Source organism: Rissa tridactyla, chromosome 2 (assembly GCF_028500815.1).
Source record: "Rissa tridactyla isolate bRisTri1 chromosome 2, bRisTri1.patW.cur.20221130, whole genome shotgun sequence".
Classification (NCBI taxonomy): Eukaryota; Metazoa; Chordata; class Aves; order Charadriiformes; family Laridae; genus Rissa; species Rissa tridactyla.
Window position 1 is genome coordinate 123,213,167 of NC_071467.1, and position 18,246 is coordinate 123,231,412.

Here is an 18,246-nt window from a genome sequence, read left to right on the forward strand (position 1 = left end):
TCTCCCTCACATTAATACCAGCACCAAACCGACTGAGGTTTTAACTAAGGCCTTATCTACACTGAGAATTGAGCAACCTAAAAGTAGGAGAGCATCAGCTGTGAACCCTCTTCTTCCTCCCATCCCCTGAGACTAGTGAAGGTTTTACAGTGCAGGGGCTAATGAGCCAGCAAGTTTGAGTATCGGCTAGTGCTCTTCTCCTGAAGGGCAGGATGAAGACTGGGGGAAGGAGTCATTAGCAAAGCAGGACACATGTAAAGGCCACTGGACATGCTTGGGATGACACTCAGGCATGACGACCTAAAAAGGAGGTTGTGGCGAGGTGGGGGTTGGTTTCTTCTCCCAAGTAACAAGCAATAGGACAAGAGGAAATGGCCTCAAGTTGTGCCAGGAGAGGCCTAGATTGGATATTAGGAAAAATTTCTTCACTGAAAGGGTTATCAAGCGCTGGAACAGGCTGCCCAGGGACATGGTGGAGTCCCCATCCCTGGAAGTATTTAAAAGACGTGTAGACGTGGTGCTGAGGGACATGGTTTAGTGGTAACTCGGCAGTGCTAGGCTAAGGGTTGGACTTTATGATCTTAAAGGTCTCTCCCAACCAAAATGATTCTATGGTTCATTTTAGGAAAAGCCCTCTTCCCATTCTGGATGCTCCAAAGATGAAAGACGAACTTGAGTCAGTGTTATTTTATTTGCTCCAATAAACATTTGATTTATACAAAACAAAACAAAAACAGACAAAAAAAAAAACCAACCCCAAACTGTTTACAAAGCAAGTTAAGTGCTTGAAACATTTGATATACAAGAGTATATAATTGTTCACATTCCTATTTCATACATGATGTACAGGTGAAATATTCCTTTAAAGAATAAAAATTTTCCTTTACATGTAGTAGTGAAAAAAAAAAAACCAACCAAAAAAACCAACAACCATAAAAATGTCAGTATTGTCAGGAATTACCGGACGCCATTCCTTGACCTTCAGCGTGGATTGAGGAAGAGAAAGGGGCCGCGACATTCCCCCCACCCCCGCCCCCGGCTCCGGGCAGCCGAGGCGGCGGCGCGTCGCTAGAGGGCAGCGGGCCCCGCCGCCGCCGGCACCTCCGCAGCCCCGTTTTCCCGGTTTTTTTTTGTTTTTTCACAAAAAAATCCCACCCCCACCCCCCCCTATAAAATTTGACATAGCATCCTCTGAATTCCACTGTAGTTGTTGAGGCTTTGCCCCGCTCGGTTTAAATATTTCTGAGTAGTTTGGTTAAAATAAAGAAAAGGAAAAAAAAAAAAAAAGGCAGATACAAAACCGTTTCAAATAAAATATTTGCCATCATAAATCTTAACTCGTATTTGAATAAGCGTGATTCCTATTGACTTACACGGCAATGTTTTCTGCAGATATGTTTATCTGTCAAAGGTGTTTAGTAAATGGCGCCCGACACATCTGTACAGGACTGGATTGTGCCGGCTGAATTTGTAATTTCCAAGACCAGCTTACATGCCGTGGGGGAGAAAAAAGTGGAAAAATCACTGCAGGACTCCTGAAGACAAAATTGTTAGCGCTTATTAAACACATTGCTGTCATTTATATAGGCCCAATGGGCTGTCAACTGTCTTAAACATTTTAGAGAACTGAAAGAATGTAAGCAATATCTGAGGGATCCTTTCGGGATAAAACATCTTGCTTGGGTTTTGGGCTTTTTTCTGTTAATTGCTGGCTTGCTGAGGGCAGCCCCATACACAAGCAGTGCTGAGGGCAGGATATGCCATTAACCTAATGCTATGGAGCTTTCCCTCACCTCCAAGGTCCTTTTGCAAAAATAAAGGCACCAGCTGCTGTCTCTTCCTTTCCTCTAGAAAGCATGGAACAGAGTCACACTGTGGTGTGTCAAGCAATTAGACATGCTGTGCAGGGGAAAAAAAAGTTTGTTCTCACAGCAACACAATCAAGGTAAAAGGAAGGCAAAAAAAAGTTAGTACTGCCTGCACTCAGAATGCACAGCAAATATAAAACATCTGCTTTGATTGTTGCTGGCCCTGTCTTGTTTTGTATGGTTTGGGGGTGGGGATGGGAGGAGGAGAAAACTCATCCTGCCGATATTTTGCAACCTGACTGCAAGCAGCATGAATTCAAAGCAATAAACATTTAATGTTAATGACCTCTATATGGAAAAACACGTGTGGGAGGAACCAAACCTTCTCACACTCCCATTCTGGGACACTGAGGACTCTGGGGTTAAGGTGAGAGGGCAAAGGCATCCCTGAACCTTCCAAAATGTGCTGCAGGCAGGATCACTTGGGTACAACTGCAAAGCCAAATTGGCCTGTCTGCTGTGAGACTGCTCCTGCCGCTGTGAACTGCAGGGCCGCAGCCGGCTGGGTACAGCACCTGCTTTGAAAGCCATCTTCTTAGCGCATATTATTCCTAGCTTTTTGGCAGAGCGCTTAGTGCACAGTTGCTGGTGTCGTGCTATGCCAGTCTCCCCAGGCTCCCTCCCTAATGGGGAGGGATCTCTAACGCACCGGTAATTTCCTGGAAGCACTTTTTTTTAAAAAAAAAACCTCTTTTTTTCAGAGCATGGCTGTTTATAGATATATAGATAGATATATATATACATACACACACATTTTTTTATATATATATGTATATATATATAAAAATAGCAATTTCATAGTTATATACAGGCATTAATAAAGTGCATAATGTTATCGGCTATTTTCAAATCTCATTTCCTGAGGAAGTGCTAACATACATAGCTCCTCCTACGACATGATGCCGGCAGCCAATGCTAGGGTATGACACCTACTCCCCAGCTTTTAATTCCCACAAATACATCTCCCTATCTGGAGCCGGAGCCTAAAGGGAGTAGTGACAGCCTCAGTCCTCCAGGAAGCAAGTCAAGGCACCGATCGAGACTTCTTCCTTTGCCAAGGTGAACACGTCTAGGAGCGACTTCCCTCCGTATCGGAGCTCTCGGGTGTGCGCTACTTGGCGGTGGTGACGGAGCCGTCTTCGGGGATCTTCTCCTCTGAACAGCTTCTTCCTGAGAGCTTGTCGTGATGCTTGAGCTCGCTGAAGCGCTCCGCCACGCACTGCGCCGTGAGCCGGGCCTCGGGGTCGTGGTCCCAGCACTCGATAAGAGTTTCACACACCATCTGGATGCCCTGCGGAGAGCACAGAGAGAGCAGCCGTGATGGGGCCAGTCATCACCAAAGCCCCTGTGTGAGAGTTGCTTTAGTGCCCTCTGAAGTTCGGGGGGGGGGGGCTATTCATGGCTGTCCTGGAGGTGCTTTATGGGCTCTGCTGCTTTTCTTTTTTTTTTTTAAAGAAACCCTTCTACAATATTTTCAACACTTTAGTTGATACTGTCATCTCTGGGCATATATTTTGATAGTTTATAACAAGAAAAATGATGCTTTGGACTAGTGCTATAGAATCAAGTAGGGTTTTGCTTTTTTCTTTTAAAATAAATATGATCAGAATTCTTGGACAATGTGACTTCCTGCTCAAGCCATGCCTTTGCGTGCCTGAATTCTGTTTGGGTTTTTCGAACAAAATTCTGATTGCCAGCAACATCAGGCCCTACATCAGCCCTTTATGAATTCCTTGCAGACTAACTAAATCTAAGTGCAAATATGGGCCACAGTCCCACAAACACTTAAACACATGTCACTCACAGATGTAACTATTTAACCTTCATTTCAATGCTGATGCACATGTTTACAGGAGCAAAAAGCAGTCGCATCTCTGTAACGCATTTTATAAACATGAGGTATTTGCCAGGAAATGGTGTGCTTTGCTTTATGACACTAAAAGCCCATTAAGTAGGATTTATCTTAAACTTCTTATTTAAAAAAATAACATTTCACAACACTGCATTAATTGCATAATTTACCTAATTGGTGATGTTGACTGATGTCAATGTTAATAGCACAACGTTATTGTCTGTATACAAATAACATTAGTTTTCTGCTGGCATTGAAATTACAAGCAGTAAATTAAATTAAATATTAAACATTAACTTGAAATCAATAGTGCAACAAATCTCATTAACGGGGGGGGGGAGAGGGGGGAATTGTAATATGTAAATCCATTCCAGAATTTTATCATGATGAATAATGAGTTCATTACAAAAACATGACTGCAGAGGAAGGAAATGAATATGGAAGAGCTATTACAGTAAGAGCAACTTCTATGGAGTTCAAAGCAGATCCTCAGCTGCTGCAAACTGTCACAGCCCCACGGAAGCCGATGTGTCACTGCATTTTAGATAGTGCAATGTGAAACGCTGAAGGGATTCAGAGGAAGGGAATTAAATCCCTCTTTCCTCCTTCATTAAATGTCCTATGAGTGTGTTATCAGGCATCCATTTCCTGCCTCAGACTCTTAGCTGAACCCTGTTGGAGCCAGGTCTGCCCATCCCACTGACACACAAGCGCGGACGCGTGGTCCTCCCAGTTGGTGGGGTGCCCTGTACTGGGGACAGACAGAGGTCTGGGTTTTACCTAGGGAAGAAATCTCTGAAGTCAAGTTCAGGACACCTAGGTCCAAATCTGCGATCGTTTTACTTGCTATGTAAACCCAGAGGTGACAAAATTCACGGTGTACCTTACACCTCTGCTCCACTACCTTGAGCTGCAGCCCTCCACACACGCAGTCTTGCTGCCACGAGAGCAGCCGTGGGTCTGCCCCGCGCCTGAGCACCATGGGGATCCCGAGCCCAGTGCTTGCCCACCCAGGCACCCTGAGCATGCTGGCACACCTACGCTTGCTGCTACAACTGGCTGTGCGTGAAATGAGCTCCTGGACACTTCTCTCCAAGGCCGAACCAGCGGAATTGCCCGTTTCTACGTAATGCAGTGCCCCGCCGCAGTGCCCACAGGGGTAGCCTTGTCCCAAAGGCAGACAAGTCTCTGGGCTATCTGACACTGCCCCAGGCCTGCTTTAAGTGCCAATGACCTGCTTTTAGGGGCCTTCATCACCTTCTATTACATGTACATCATCTGACTCTTCCCAAATGCAGAACAGAAATATTCGCTGACCACTTCTGCCTTAGCATTAGCATATGCAGTATCTTTCTTTCGTATCCAGCAGCAGATTGGTACTAAGTTAGATTTCCTTTTGCTCTTGAGAAAACTCTGATTATCCTCAAGTTTGCTGACCACAGATCCTGATGTTGTTCCTCTGTTTCCCTAAGCAGCTCTCTACCCTTCTTTATTTTTTTTCACATGTGAGACCATGTTGTTTGAATATCCCAAGAAATGTTCTCACACTGTTCCTAATTAAGCATTTTATACTATTTAATTTTTTTCTCCCAAATGATCTAGCTCAGGATTCTTTTCTGCTTTGCTAATTGGGCGCTTCTAAAGTACCACATCCGTATTACCGGTTTGGACTTCATTTTGCCTCTGTGGAAAACAAACAACTGCAGTCAACTCATAATCCTTTTTACTAGCTCATCCACAATTTTTATAAAATTTATGCAACGAGTTCTTTTCGATAAAGGTGAGCATTAGTATAATTGCTCCTTCCCAGCTCAACTTGTCATTTAGAAGATGGTTGCATCTATGGCTCCTAAAAACATCAAGGGCTTTTTAGTACTGGTAATAGCACGTATCCAGGTGTCCCTCAAAATATAGCTTTCCTCCCCAGTTAAAGGTGCCTCCTCAATAATCCTACTCGTCACAGATGACTACATAAGGAGATAGTCCCTGTAGTCCAGGAAGGGGCTGCACTCTGCCATAGTCATCAGGTGGCAGATGCATTCTTCTTGGTTGGAAAAATGATGGATTTTGGCCACTCATTTGGCCTTTCTTAAGTAGGTGTTACACTATGATTTTAACATCTCAACTGGAATGAAAAAGGGAGTGTTACATTGCTCCTGATGGAAATACTAGCTGATCTTGATTGCCTCGGCTTTTATAAATGTTCACGGTGCTTTACATTCGTCTGTAAAGACCACTCAACATATTTCATTGACATGTGGAACGACCAAGCTTCACTTCTTCTCTGATGCGGTTCTCATTCTATCTCTACTGATAAAACCGCTCAGAGCAAAGGTGAAGAAATGCATGCCTTTGGCTTGTTTCCATTCATTTTCATCTACTGAGAAACCTACTATCGCCTAGGAAGCACAACCATGGTGTCCGTGAATGGGGAAAGCTGAGAGAGTGCTTCACGACATGCAAGGGAAAAGGACTGCTAATGCGCAACCTGAATAAAACCAGACTGGCTTGCTGAAGACTCATTTCCTATTTTCTTAAACCTGTCAACAGCTGGGATACAACTATGACGGGTCTCCATGATAAACTACTGAGATTTGTTTTCTCTGCTGAAGGGGCCCATGTGCGAAGTTGTTCTCTTTGACCTTTCAGAGGCTGCCCACGGTGTGCTTGGTGTGCTTCAAGCCCCTGATTATTCTGTGGCTGGCTGGCTGACTGTCAAATCTCAGGTTTCCAATCTTTTCGTTTTGATAACTTTTAGATTACACTGGTGGGCAGCAGAAATCTCAGGGCTTTGGGGCAGGCATGGTGCAGAGCACTCTGGTGTCTGAACCACGGCAGCACTGGTGTCACCATGACACAGAGCTCTAATCCATGCAAAAGAGAGGTCCAGCCTGTCGGGCAGGACACTGAGTTAAGGCTCAGGCTTCAGGCAGCAGCTAAGCATATAGTGCAGCTCCCAGCTGCTCACATGTGGTGCTCTTACCTGATGGTTAAGCCAGGAGCTGGGGATCTCGGGTCGCCCTCTGTCTCTGAGGACATTGTCCTTCATGCTTTCCACGCAGGGGTGTTCTCGCACTTTAGAGCCGAACGGGGGCTCGTACTCTTTCACTTCTGCCAAGAGAATAAGCAAACACAAGGGTATTCAGCTGGGCTGTGCTGGTGCCAAGTGAGAAGGGAGCTGGCTGTTCTCTGGAGGAGTAGGAGCTACTGATTAGCTGCTCAGTGCCACTGTTCTGCTTGACCAGCTCCAAACAAAGCAAAGCCAGTTGGCATTTTCAAAAATGTTTCAAATGCGTTTCTCCCACATGCCCCCTCCCTCCCCTTTTCTTTCCTAGCCAACTAAGCAATTTTCATTTAAACCCTTTAGTACATAATCATATTAGCAACAGTCAGAGCAGCAGAGTAACCTATAATGGTTTGTGAGCCTTTCAATCTGTGCTGAGGCAAAACACACAGGATCTTCAAGGTGAGTTTTGCTTGAGCCAGGCTTGCAAGAACTGGTTGCCCTTAGGTCCCCTGTAGTCCGCACACACTTACCAGGTAAAATATAAGCTGAAATTTATCTATCTGGGTCATGATAGATGTTAATGTGCCAGATTGCTAGGAGGAAACAGTTGCTTGAAAAGGACAAAGATCCAGTAAGGAGTAGCGCTGGAAGCTGCCATGCTGCCCTTGTTTATAACTGAGCCGCGTTCCTTTGTAGAAAGTAGTAGTCTGCTCTTATTTTAGGCCTCTTTCCCAAAATAGGTCAGTTTTGGCCCATGATGCAAGGGGCACAGCTTCCTGAAGGGGCTGCTGCCATTCTAGTTTTTGTTTGCATGTTGCATATTTTCTTTGCTTTTCTTTGGAGAGAGAAAGGAAGAGGCAGACATATGGGACCTTTGGAGAAAACTCAAGAAATCTCTGAGAGCGGAAATATTATAGTAGATGCTGACACAGTGTAGAAAATGCTGTGGTTTCTTTGGGAACAGATGGAGACTTTACTCACAGGCCTAATGACTTGCTAGTATTAGATAAAGATTTATGAAGTTGGCCTGTTCTGCTGCCTCTTATTTCTTTCTAGGAATTAATTGAGGGCAAGAAAAACTGAAGTGTAATCTACAAGGCAGTCTGAAGAATGCATGTGAGTGCCCAGAAGATGTGTGAAGAGAGACGAACGAGATGGGAGACACAGCACTGTTGCGTAATGTTACAACCAAAGTTCAAATGCAGTGTCCGGTGCTGCTAACTTCTCTCAAGGGGGATTTTACAGTAAAGAAGCTCCAAGGGTGATAACAATGATTAAAGGCCCAGAGAATATGGGAAGAACCTTTAAAGCTTGGCTTTGTTTACTTTGGAGAGAAAGGTAACAGGTCTTATGATAAAAAACTGAAAATAGCCAATGATCAAGGTAACACAGATCAGATCCTCCTGTCGTACCTCATGATAAAAACAAGATACCATTGAATGTAAACAGAAGGTGGCCTTCTCTCCAAAACCTTAGAGTCAGGCTGTAGATCTCGATTCTGCATGATAGCCGTGAGATGAAGAATTTATCAGGCTACAGAAGAAGAATTTCTAATGCTTAAAAAGAATAGCCAAGTTATGATAACAAACATTTTGGAAGGGTTATTAAACCTTGTGCTTCAAATGTACAGTGTTTAGAGGTCCAGCTGCAAACAACTGTGTGTGCAGTGCAGCAGATCACCCCACAGATGCCTCCTACAGAGCTCTCCTCCCTTCTCCTGAACTGTCTGGTGCTGGCCACTGTCCACACAATGCTCTGGAGAGTGGCTATAGTCCCAAAACCACAACTCCTGTCTTCTCATACGTAAATCACTTACTTTAAGACTCAAAGGCCAAAGTCTGCTTTGCTTGCTTTCCTCTACAAGAAGGCACACCAGTTTCACCCGCATTAATCTGAGTTAGAGATTACTCAGCCAAAGTAAATTTACAAGACTGGCCCTAGAAGTTAATTGGGAGGTTGTCACCTTGCTGGTCAGACCTGGATTACTACGCAGCGGATGCACAATGATTACAAAGGAGATACCTCTACTTTCAAAGCTAACCAAAATTTTAAAGTTTGCTTGGAAAATTTAAATAGGGTGACCTAGACGGCCATTTCCTACACCATCTCCATCAGTCATCATTTCATGTGGTAGTGGGCACGGGCACCAGCCAAGGCTCTGAGATCTTCTTGCAGTATGAGGAGTCGGAGGAGCCTGAATGTCCAACAGAGGGAAGCTGGTGCTGTGGTGCTGACCTGTTCCCTCTGGATAAGCTTAATCTGAAGGCCATTTAGGTTCATGAGATGGTTCAAGTGAGGGAAGGGAAAGCCTTCCTGGGGAATTGATAGGTTTGTAATACATTTTCCCTGTATAAGAAATTCTTTCTATGCTATGATCATTCCCCTTCCAAATATAAAGATTGAATAGGTTTGTCAGGTTTGGGTTTTTTTTGTTGTTTGGTTTTGTTTGTTGGTGCTTTTTTTTAATGGTAAAGAGAAATTGAGGCCAGATGCCAATTCGCTGTAATGACTTATAGTAATACAGTTGTGCCTTCCCTCAGTTTGAAAGGCATGCAGCATCTTCTTGCAATTTATTATCATGCTTCTCTCTCCCTTAGAAAGAAAAGCCCACTGAATCCTCTCACAGTAAATCATCCTTATGCTGTGGAATCTCAGGTGTCAAACACATTTTGCAGTAATAGCTGGGGTTATTCATGGATCATGTTGACGTGCTACAGTAGATGTAACAGATGTCAGTTTGAGGTAGGTTAAGATGTTTGTGCCTAGCTGTTTGTGCACGGCTGTATACAGATGCTGAATCTATTTTTCATGCCTTATACGTTTCTTTTGATTGTTTTTAGACCAGTCAGGCACTAAAAATGACAACTGGCTGAAGTACCATAAATACCTCAGGTACCATGAAGTACAGCACCTTTGGCATTCAGTAATGGCAGAGTTCCTTCAACTTTAACCTCCAGCATTTAATCTTTACAGTTGTGAGCTACCTTGCACTAATAATTGTTGTACCTATGGTTTCCTTTGACACTGGCCTTGCCATAACTCTCGGAAAGGCTGGGACTGGATTTTTAGCCCCAGAGACATTACTGAAAATCTATTGGTTGTGCCTGATTAATGCTTTGGAAAATTTGGCCATGGGTTCCTCATGAAAAATACGCCTCGCTCATGTGATCTTTTTCTACTGTAAGCTCTTTGCAGTGAGATTTTCTTCCTTTGTGTCAGAACAGCATATCCACAAAACCTGTCGACATTCCCTCATGTGATCTGTCTTACTGATTTCTGTGGGACAACTTCTCATGCTGGAAGATGAAGGCTCATTTGTAGAATCAAAGCAGGGGTGAGGTGAAAGAAGGCCAGCAAAAATGAACTGCGAAGCACAGACCACAGCAGTGGGAACTTTTAGGTCCTTTTGAAATGCTTCTCCCTTTAGAATTTACAAGGGTAGAGCCACAGAAGGGATAAATCAACTGATGGTGGAGCTGCTGTGACAGCTGTTGCGCACACCCACCCACCTGTGTGTGCGTGCAGATTGTATCTTTCTTCATGCTAGAGGAATTTGGGTGGTGGATCTACTTAGCTGTTGCACAAAGGGACAATAATGCATAAAGCAGAGACTCAAAAGCCATTTCATGGCCAAGTTTAAGAAGCTGTCAAATGCTTACGCCATATTTTCCCTAGGTTTCCCTGTTCCACTCCTTCAGAATATGGATGCTAGCTGGGAAGGCTGAGGGTATGCTGGGATGGTGAACTCACTGTGCAGTTTCCCTTGCAGAGACATGTTTTTAAGTGACTTCACATCTGATGATCAAAGACACAGCCACCCTTCCAAAGGTTTTGGAAGTGCATGAGCTCTGCCATCAGTGTACGGTTACAGGCTGCTTAGTCACTGTGTGCTGGAGCCTGAGACGGGAAAGCAGAGGAACACAGAGCACATCAGTGCCCAACATGGAGTGTAGTGCAGCGACCCCGTCTACTGCTGCCTGGGCTTGTTGAAGGACAGCACTTGCTACCTTACACGTAGTGCTGTGGGGCCACTTAGAGAATTCCTAGGACATGAGTTACAGTCATGGGCTGACGCCGCACTGTGTGGGTGTGCCAGCTTGGGGTCGTATGCCACCACAAGCCACTGCAGTGCAGACGTGCCCTAACTGGGCTCCGCTCCACAAATGAAGAGGTTTCAACCAGGCCCCGGCTGCAGCCACCTCAGGGCCCAACGCGCAGGCACAGCCCCACTGCACAGGCTATCAAAATGCTCCCTGCCGCCAGAAACCGTCACCTTTCCACGTCACTATGATGAAAGCTGAGCATTCCGCTGGGTACAGGATGCACAAACATTTAGTTACCAAACTGTGGCTCTTGGCTGACTCTTTCCAAGTGGTTTTATTCACATTAAACACAGCTCTGGTAAAGCAAGGCTGCCATTTCAAACAAAGCCCTGCTGCTATACCGAAGCCAGCCACCACTCCAGGCAGTACAACGCTGCACGAGCCGCATTGCCATTTTCTGAGGGGGTTTCTCTTCTCCCTCTTCACCACCCCTGTGAATCCAGGAGTTCCCTTTCCTCTCCTTCTCCCCTGCCACCCCCAGCAGTCCCCCACCCGTAGCAGCTCCGATACAAAACAGATGGTTTTCTTTTCTTTCTAGGAGGCTGTCAGAGAAATTACACTTTCCTCAGTCACCAAAGCTGTGTCGCTCTGAAAGCAAGTGGTTGAGATGAAAATTATATTTCTTGCAACGTGCAGCATCTGGTGCACAGCTGTTGCGCTGAATGAAATACCAAGTTAACGGCAGCGTGGAGCAGTAGAAGTTCTCCCCAAAGTAGTATTGCTGAGTTTCTAAATATGCCTCTTAAATTATACTCTGGTGAAAAATCAGTCAAACTCGATCTTTGCCTCCGTCTCCCTTTCCCTCGTGCCCCATTTCTGCTTCTCCATATTTAGCACAACAAAGTAACAATGAACAGCATGGCCTTTCTCGAAAGCCGATCCCCACCTGCTTATTTACTACGGCAGCTTCACAGTATGGATTATGCTGCTGGGTATTTTTGCTTAAATGTCTGCTGACTGAAAAGGCCTGGCATAGCGTGGAGACCGTGTTTGACAAAGCTGCTGTAGTGAAAGGACTTGCCTCCGTCGCCTCCCACACTCACTGAACACCTGCACGCTGACAAATGAACCCTGAGAGCTCCCTTTGTAAAAGAAATAAGTCACTGTACCTTTAGGTGTCTGAATGGCAATTAGCCCCCCCCCCCAACATACTTCTCTCCCTAATTAAAGTTGCTAATGCCACTGCCTCAGCTTAGATTGCCACTCCTGCCCTCTAAACTGCCACAGGTTTCTCTAGCGACAGGGAACCGACACCGCAGTCCATCCTGCCCTCCAAAGGTGGTGCCTCCATCTTTTAGGCTCCTTTGGAAAGGCTGGCTGCAATCAGGTCAGCCTACCCCAGCTGATACGGGAGGTCATTTCTGTCAGTGCCTCGCGGTTTAGGAAGAAAAGAGGGGCTTGCGTGAGGGGAGGCAGCTCCTCGGGAAGGCTGTGAGGAGAGTAGGGAGTCTCACGAGTGACAGATGGAGAGAGAAAGCAGAGGGGGAGCTATAGTCATGGATCGCTGTAAGGGTATTTCACCAGCTGGTTGCAAAGATAGCCAGACTGCACGAACCAGGGGAAAATCTAAGAAGGAAATGAGAGAAACCGTGCAATGCTGCTGCAGCTCAGTACCAGTGACAAGTTAAGGGAGCTACATCCTGGGAGTTGTATTTAACTGCTCTACATGAAGGCACTAAGCCCGAGTCCCATCCCCCACAGATCTGCCCAATTACTCCTGTGGTTCTGCTGGGGACTTCAGCCCCTGGAAAGATGACTGAAAAGGGGAAACGAAATTCAAGAAATGTGTTTCTGGAGATGAGGATGACTGAGGGATGAAATGAGTAGGGAAAACCAGCATGTGGGTGGGGGTTAAGCTCCACCTTGAAAGCAAAGGGGATGCTGGGCCAGAGAAATCTTTCCTTTTCCTGAAATGACTTCAGCTCTTCTTCTCAAGGTTATAATGGGTCAGTCTCTTCTAGCTAAACACGCTGGTGATTTTCCTTCCTTATGAAACTCCCTTTATATCCTCTTTTAGGCAGTTGCCTTCTGAGAACAGCAGCAATAAGGTTTACTCTTGCCAAAATCTCCATTTCACTGTACTCAGCAAATATTAACAGGAAGGGACTCGGGCATCAGCCAAGATAAAAGACTCCACAGCAAACAGCTCATATTTATATTAATAAGGTGAGTTCCTAAATGCAAGAAACAGAGAGAGCTCAAGAGGCAGGGCAAAGATCCTTTTTCTTGGGTTTTAAATCTCCTCAGCCACATTTACAAAGTGCTAATGAAAGGCTGAGGTTGTGCCAATGTATTTAGAAACAGGCATGACCACGACAGTTAAATGCGGATAGGTTTGCCTTGGAATATGCCAGACTGAGGTTCAAATCCTGAAGCACCAATGGTTTTTCCCTGAAATGTGTGACTAGAAAAGAATTTTTTTTTCATGCTTTTATGCTAGCACCAGCTGTTTGCACATATATTGGTTTTGTAGCTTTCCCGGCAGGGTGCAAACAGGGGCAAATCTGTTGCCCACAGTCCAGCCCACCCAGCAAGACTAAACGCTGGTCAGACATAGGAGGAGACTGAGGTGGAGGCATTCCTCCTGCCTGCACATGGACACTGTCATGCAGCCACGCAGACACTCTGGAGAGTGGCTTCAGAGACCTCCATGGACACCCTTGTGGTATCCCACGAATGTTAGTAGAGAAACAAGGAGCAGCTATGCACATCTTCCCATGGGACATTGGTTTCCCTCCTGTACATTGTGTTCCCCATACTGCAGTGCTCTAGCCTGCAAGTTTGTCTTGTCTCTTTGGCAGCCCTTCGAGATGCAACCATGCCAAGTCCGATGAAAAGGGAGCCTCTATGGTTTCGGAAGAAGGGTAACAAATCAAACGATAGACGCATACCCACTATAATATCCACGTTAGTGTTACCTTTTACAGCCCCACTCCTTAGACTGCCTGTGAGAGCCCTGGACTGTGCAGCAGTTTTTGTTCGAATAAATGTTAGACAATACCAGCAGACCGAAGAATTTTATATGTAACTTAGTCTCATTTTAGTCTCTGAAGTAAGGTGAAAATCTTCAAACATGGCAATATGTAATGCAGATATCTCAACAGCAACTTTTCTGATTTCTAGCACATACCAGTGCTGCACACTGGGAATTCTGGGGCAGCTTTAGGCAAAGCAGAAATGGAGATTTTTGTTTCAGTGAACAAACTCTGAATATGAACAAGCATAGCAGCTCTTCCTGGAGCAGTTCTGATAGTCAGTTCAGTTCCAATCATTTTTATTTTGTTACTGCACTTCATACAACAAATATCCCTTGATTTCTCATATGGATGATCTCTTGCAACATCACCAAAAATGATGAGCAGCAGCAGGGGACTTTGGGAAAGCAGGAAGGTATCGCTATGATGGCTCTTACTGAAATGATCAATTAGTAAATGTGACACCTAACTGGCCTTCATTAGGTTTCAGAATTAACATTCCATGAAAGTAAACGGGAGGCAGTTTTCGCTTCTTGATCTTAATATTTCAAATTGTCTTATGTTTCCGATCATTTTGGGTGAGGTCAACCAGACTGAATTAATCCATGGCTACTCAAGATGTTACAGGAAAAAACAGACATTAATTATCTTTAGCAGCAGCCTCCCTAACAGCAAACATACTTTTAGAGAGAAAAAAAACAATGGCACTTACCTCCCACGCCGTTACAGCGAGATGTCATTTCCCAGAGGACCAAAGCCATGGAGTACACATCTGTTTGTTTGAAGGACTCCACGTTCTCCAGGTTCATCCTGGATTCCAGAACCTCAGGGGCCATGTACCTTGCTGTGCCAACCTGCAGGAGAGGAGATTGGGGAGAGCTCAGGAGCTGCAATTGTAATTCATGCTTTGGATTCTGCTGTGATTTAACTTCAGCTTTCACAGAAACAATGCCATTTGACATGTATCCAAAATTCAGGCCATACTTGGCACAGGTTGTATTTTCTGCTGCCAGGGGAATCTGGCATTGTCCCGACTACCAACTTACTTGCACCTCCCTTGGTAAAGAAAAAAAAAAAGAAGCCCATTTTAGTTCCTTAAGCAAATAATTTTGACATTAACAGGCTTTCTCACTCCTTGGTTGTTCACAGATAAACTCTGCCCTTTGGGCTTGAAGCAATTGCCACTGACCGAGTGTCTTTCAGATGAGCAAGAAACACATCGTATTCTTTTGCCCTGTGTATTACAGTGTTAGCTGTTTCTTTTCATGGTAGGCTTAAAAGGAAAGTGCTAAGTGTAGGCCTGGCAGAAGAAAGCAAATATGCAAATACTGAATGCAGAAGCACACCAAAAATCTTCCCCTTTGTTTGAAAAGCCATTCTCATAAACATATTCATACTGAGCAATTTTCAGCAATGATTTTATCAGCTTGGCTGATATCTAGATTATGACCTTGCATTACAGAAAGCAAAGTTTAAATGGCTGTTTTTATCACAAGAAAGGATTTAAGAAAGAATTTTTGGATCACTCAACAGTTGCACTCAAATGACAAACTCTTCACAGGGTAGGTATAAAAAATTTACCCCCCTTGAAAAACTGCAAACATAATAAGTTTTTGATCAGGCAAAGACAGTTTCAAATTGGAGGCCGGTTAATCACAGAGATGAACAAGCACAAGAGGGTGATGCAGGAGGACCTGTGATTCAAATGAGCTATTTGTAGACTGCACAACAGCAATCACTTCAGGGCCCAGCGGCAAACAGGACTGCAAAAGATCATTTCAGTTACTGGGTCTGCAATTGCAGGCAGCCACATAGTAAATGTACAGTCCCTGCGAAAGCCCTTGCAACATCCATTTTACAAGCTTCTATAAACACATATTACCACTCCAGGCTCAGGGTAAATGGGAAGAAGTTCCTGCGTGCAGCTCTGGAGTCCTCAGCGCAAGAAGGACATGGACCTGTTGGAATGGGGCCAGCGGAGGGCTACAAAGATGATCAGAGGGCAGGAGCACCTCTCCTATGAGGACAGGCTGAGAGAGTTGGGGTTGTTCAGCCTGGAGAAGAGAAGGCTCCGGGGAGACCTTATAGCAGCCCTCCAGTACCTGAAGGGGGCCTACAGGGGAGATGGGGAGGGACTCTTTATCAGGGAGTGTAGTGATAGGGCAAGGGGTAACAGTTTTAAACTGAAAGAGAGGAGATTAAATTAGATATTAGGAAGAAATTCTTTACTTTGAGGGTGGAACAGGTTGCTCAGAGAAGCTGTGGCTGCCCCATCCCTGGAAGTGTCCAAGGCCAGGCTGGATGGGGCTTTGAGCAGCCTGGTCTAGTGGGAGGTGTCCCTGCCCATGGCAGGGGGGTTGGAGCTGGATGATCTTTAAGGTCCCTTCTAACCCAAACCATTCTATGATTCTATGAAAAAGTGCAATACACTGTAAGAAGACAGCAGAAATGATCAAGGACATAGCTTTGTCATAGGACCGTGCAACAGCAGAGAATTTCTGCATCAAAAATATCCAAATGGTTGCAGGGTCAAAGTCTTTATAAAGAGAGGACAGAAAAAAACCTGTGTGATCAGTCCCAAAGTTAAATTCCCAATTACGTGGACTCTGTGATGAATTTAAGGCCAAGCATGTGAGCAACAGCCATATACTGAAGGGTACTTGGCACAATCATGTCTCAGCAGCACTGAGTTGACCAGCATCTCCCTCCCCTATAGAACAAGAATGTATGGGAACTCTGCAGCAGAGGCTGTTCCTACCTCCCATCTGTTCCCCAACACAAAACTTCTTCCTGAAGCAGATCCCATCCAAAGCTTAAGAAGAGTTACCTGTACACTATGGCCCACAGTCCCACCCCCCCAGATCCTGCTGATTTTAACAAGAGTTAATGGTGCCTAAATACAGATTCTTAACATTGTCACGAAGTGCTGTTCTGGCATTTCACACCTTCTTTGCAGCAGTGAAAATTATTCTGCAGCTTTGCTCAAAAATGGAGAATCAAACCCTATAACTAAAAAGTACAGTCAAAAATACAGAGAAAATTTAAAATAATTTGAAGAATGGTATCAAATCAATCCCATTTCCATCCTGCTTAGGAGTTAACATGTGTTCCAGTCTGCTCGTGTCCTTTTATCTGCATTTAGATTATTAAGTCTTTGGGCCAAAGATACTTTTCCTGTACCTCACAGAACTAATGCTGTTTAATATCTTCATAAGTGACCTGGATGATGGGACCAAGTGTACCCTGATGAAGTTTCCTGATGACACCAAACTGAGTGGGGAAGTGGACAATTCAGAAGGGAGAGCTACCCTGCAGGAAGACCTGGATAGGCTGGAAGAGTGGGCTTGCAAGAACCTTATGAAGTTCAACAAGGACAAGGGTAAGGTCTTGCACCTGGGAAAACATAATCCAGGAGGGCAGCACAGTCTGGGATCTACCTGCCTATGGAGCAGCTCTGTGAAAAGGGACCTAGTGGACAATGAGCTCAATATGAGTGAACAGTGTGCTGCTACGGCAAAGAAAGCCAACAGGACGCTGGGTTGCATCAACAAGGGCATCACCAGCAAAGATAAAGAAGTCATTATCATCTACTCAGCTCTTGTCAGGCCACACCTGGAATATTGTGTTCAGTTTTGGTCCCTGCTATACAAAAAAGTTGAGGACAGGCTGGAGAGGGTCCAGAGAAGGGCCACAAAGATGATCAAAGGACTGGTAAGCCTGCCATACAAGGAAAGGCTGAGAGAATTGGTTTTTTTCAGCCTTGAGAAAAGAAGGCTTAGGGGAGACCTTATCACCACGTTCCAGTATTTAAAGGGTGGCTACAAAGAAGATGGAGACTCCCTTTTTACAAGGAGTCACATGAAAAAGAGGAGGGCTAACAGGTACAAGTTACTCCTGGGGAGATTCCAATTGGACACAAGAGGAAAATTTTTCACAATGAGAACAATCAGCCATTAGAATAATATCCCTGGGAAAGTGGTAGATTCCCCAACATTGGACATTTTTAAGGTTTGGATGGACAGTGTGCTGGGCCATCTTGTCTAGACTGTGCTTTTGCCAAGAAAGGTTGGATCAGATGATCCTTGAGGTCCCTTCCAACCTGGTATTCTATGATTCTAAAGTTGTCATGTTGGGGAATTTAAGTCAATGATGCTTGTGTGCCCAAAAGAATTAAGGTGGAGGTTGAAGTGGCGTCACTTTACACCATCATACTCCTTGTCACAGAGAAGAATGACATTAACTGGGTCACCCCAAAAAGATTCACTGGAGCTAAACAAAATAAAACAGTGGGCCTCAACACCCATGCTCAAGGACGCAGACTCCAAAGCAGTGACTTGCTCTGGGCAGTGCTGTACTTTGTTGTCAGCGTCGGTGTGGACTGTGGAAGTTGCACTATCAGTGTTGTCCTCCTACTTCCAAGTGTCTGTGAGCAATGCCAGAG

General features: G+C 44.9%; 1 protein-coding gene across 1 annotated transcript in view; it reads right to left on the minus strand.

Moving 5' to 3' along the window:
• Positions 1–672: 672 nt before the first annotated feature.
• TGFBR2 (transforming growth factor beta receptor 2) overlaps positions 673–18,246 on the minus strand; it is a 65,675-nt gene continuing 48,101 nt past the window's right edge. Inside the window, exons 5-7 of the mRNA XM_054191427.1 lie at positions 14,518–14,659; positions 6,704–6,831; positions 673–3,159 (exon numbers count right to left, since the gene is read on the minus strand). Coding sequence (XP_054047402.1) covers positions 2,980–3,159; positions 6,704–6,831; positions 14,518–14,659 — 450 coding nt within the window. The 3' untranslated portion in view covers positions 673–2,979. The remainder of the gene's footprint in view (positions 3,160–6,703; positions 6,832–14,517; positions 14,660–18,246) is intronic.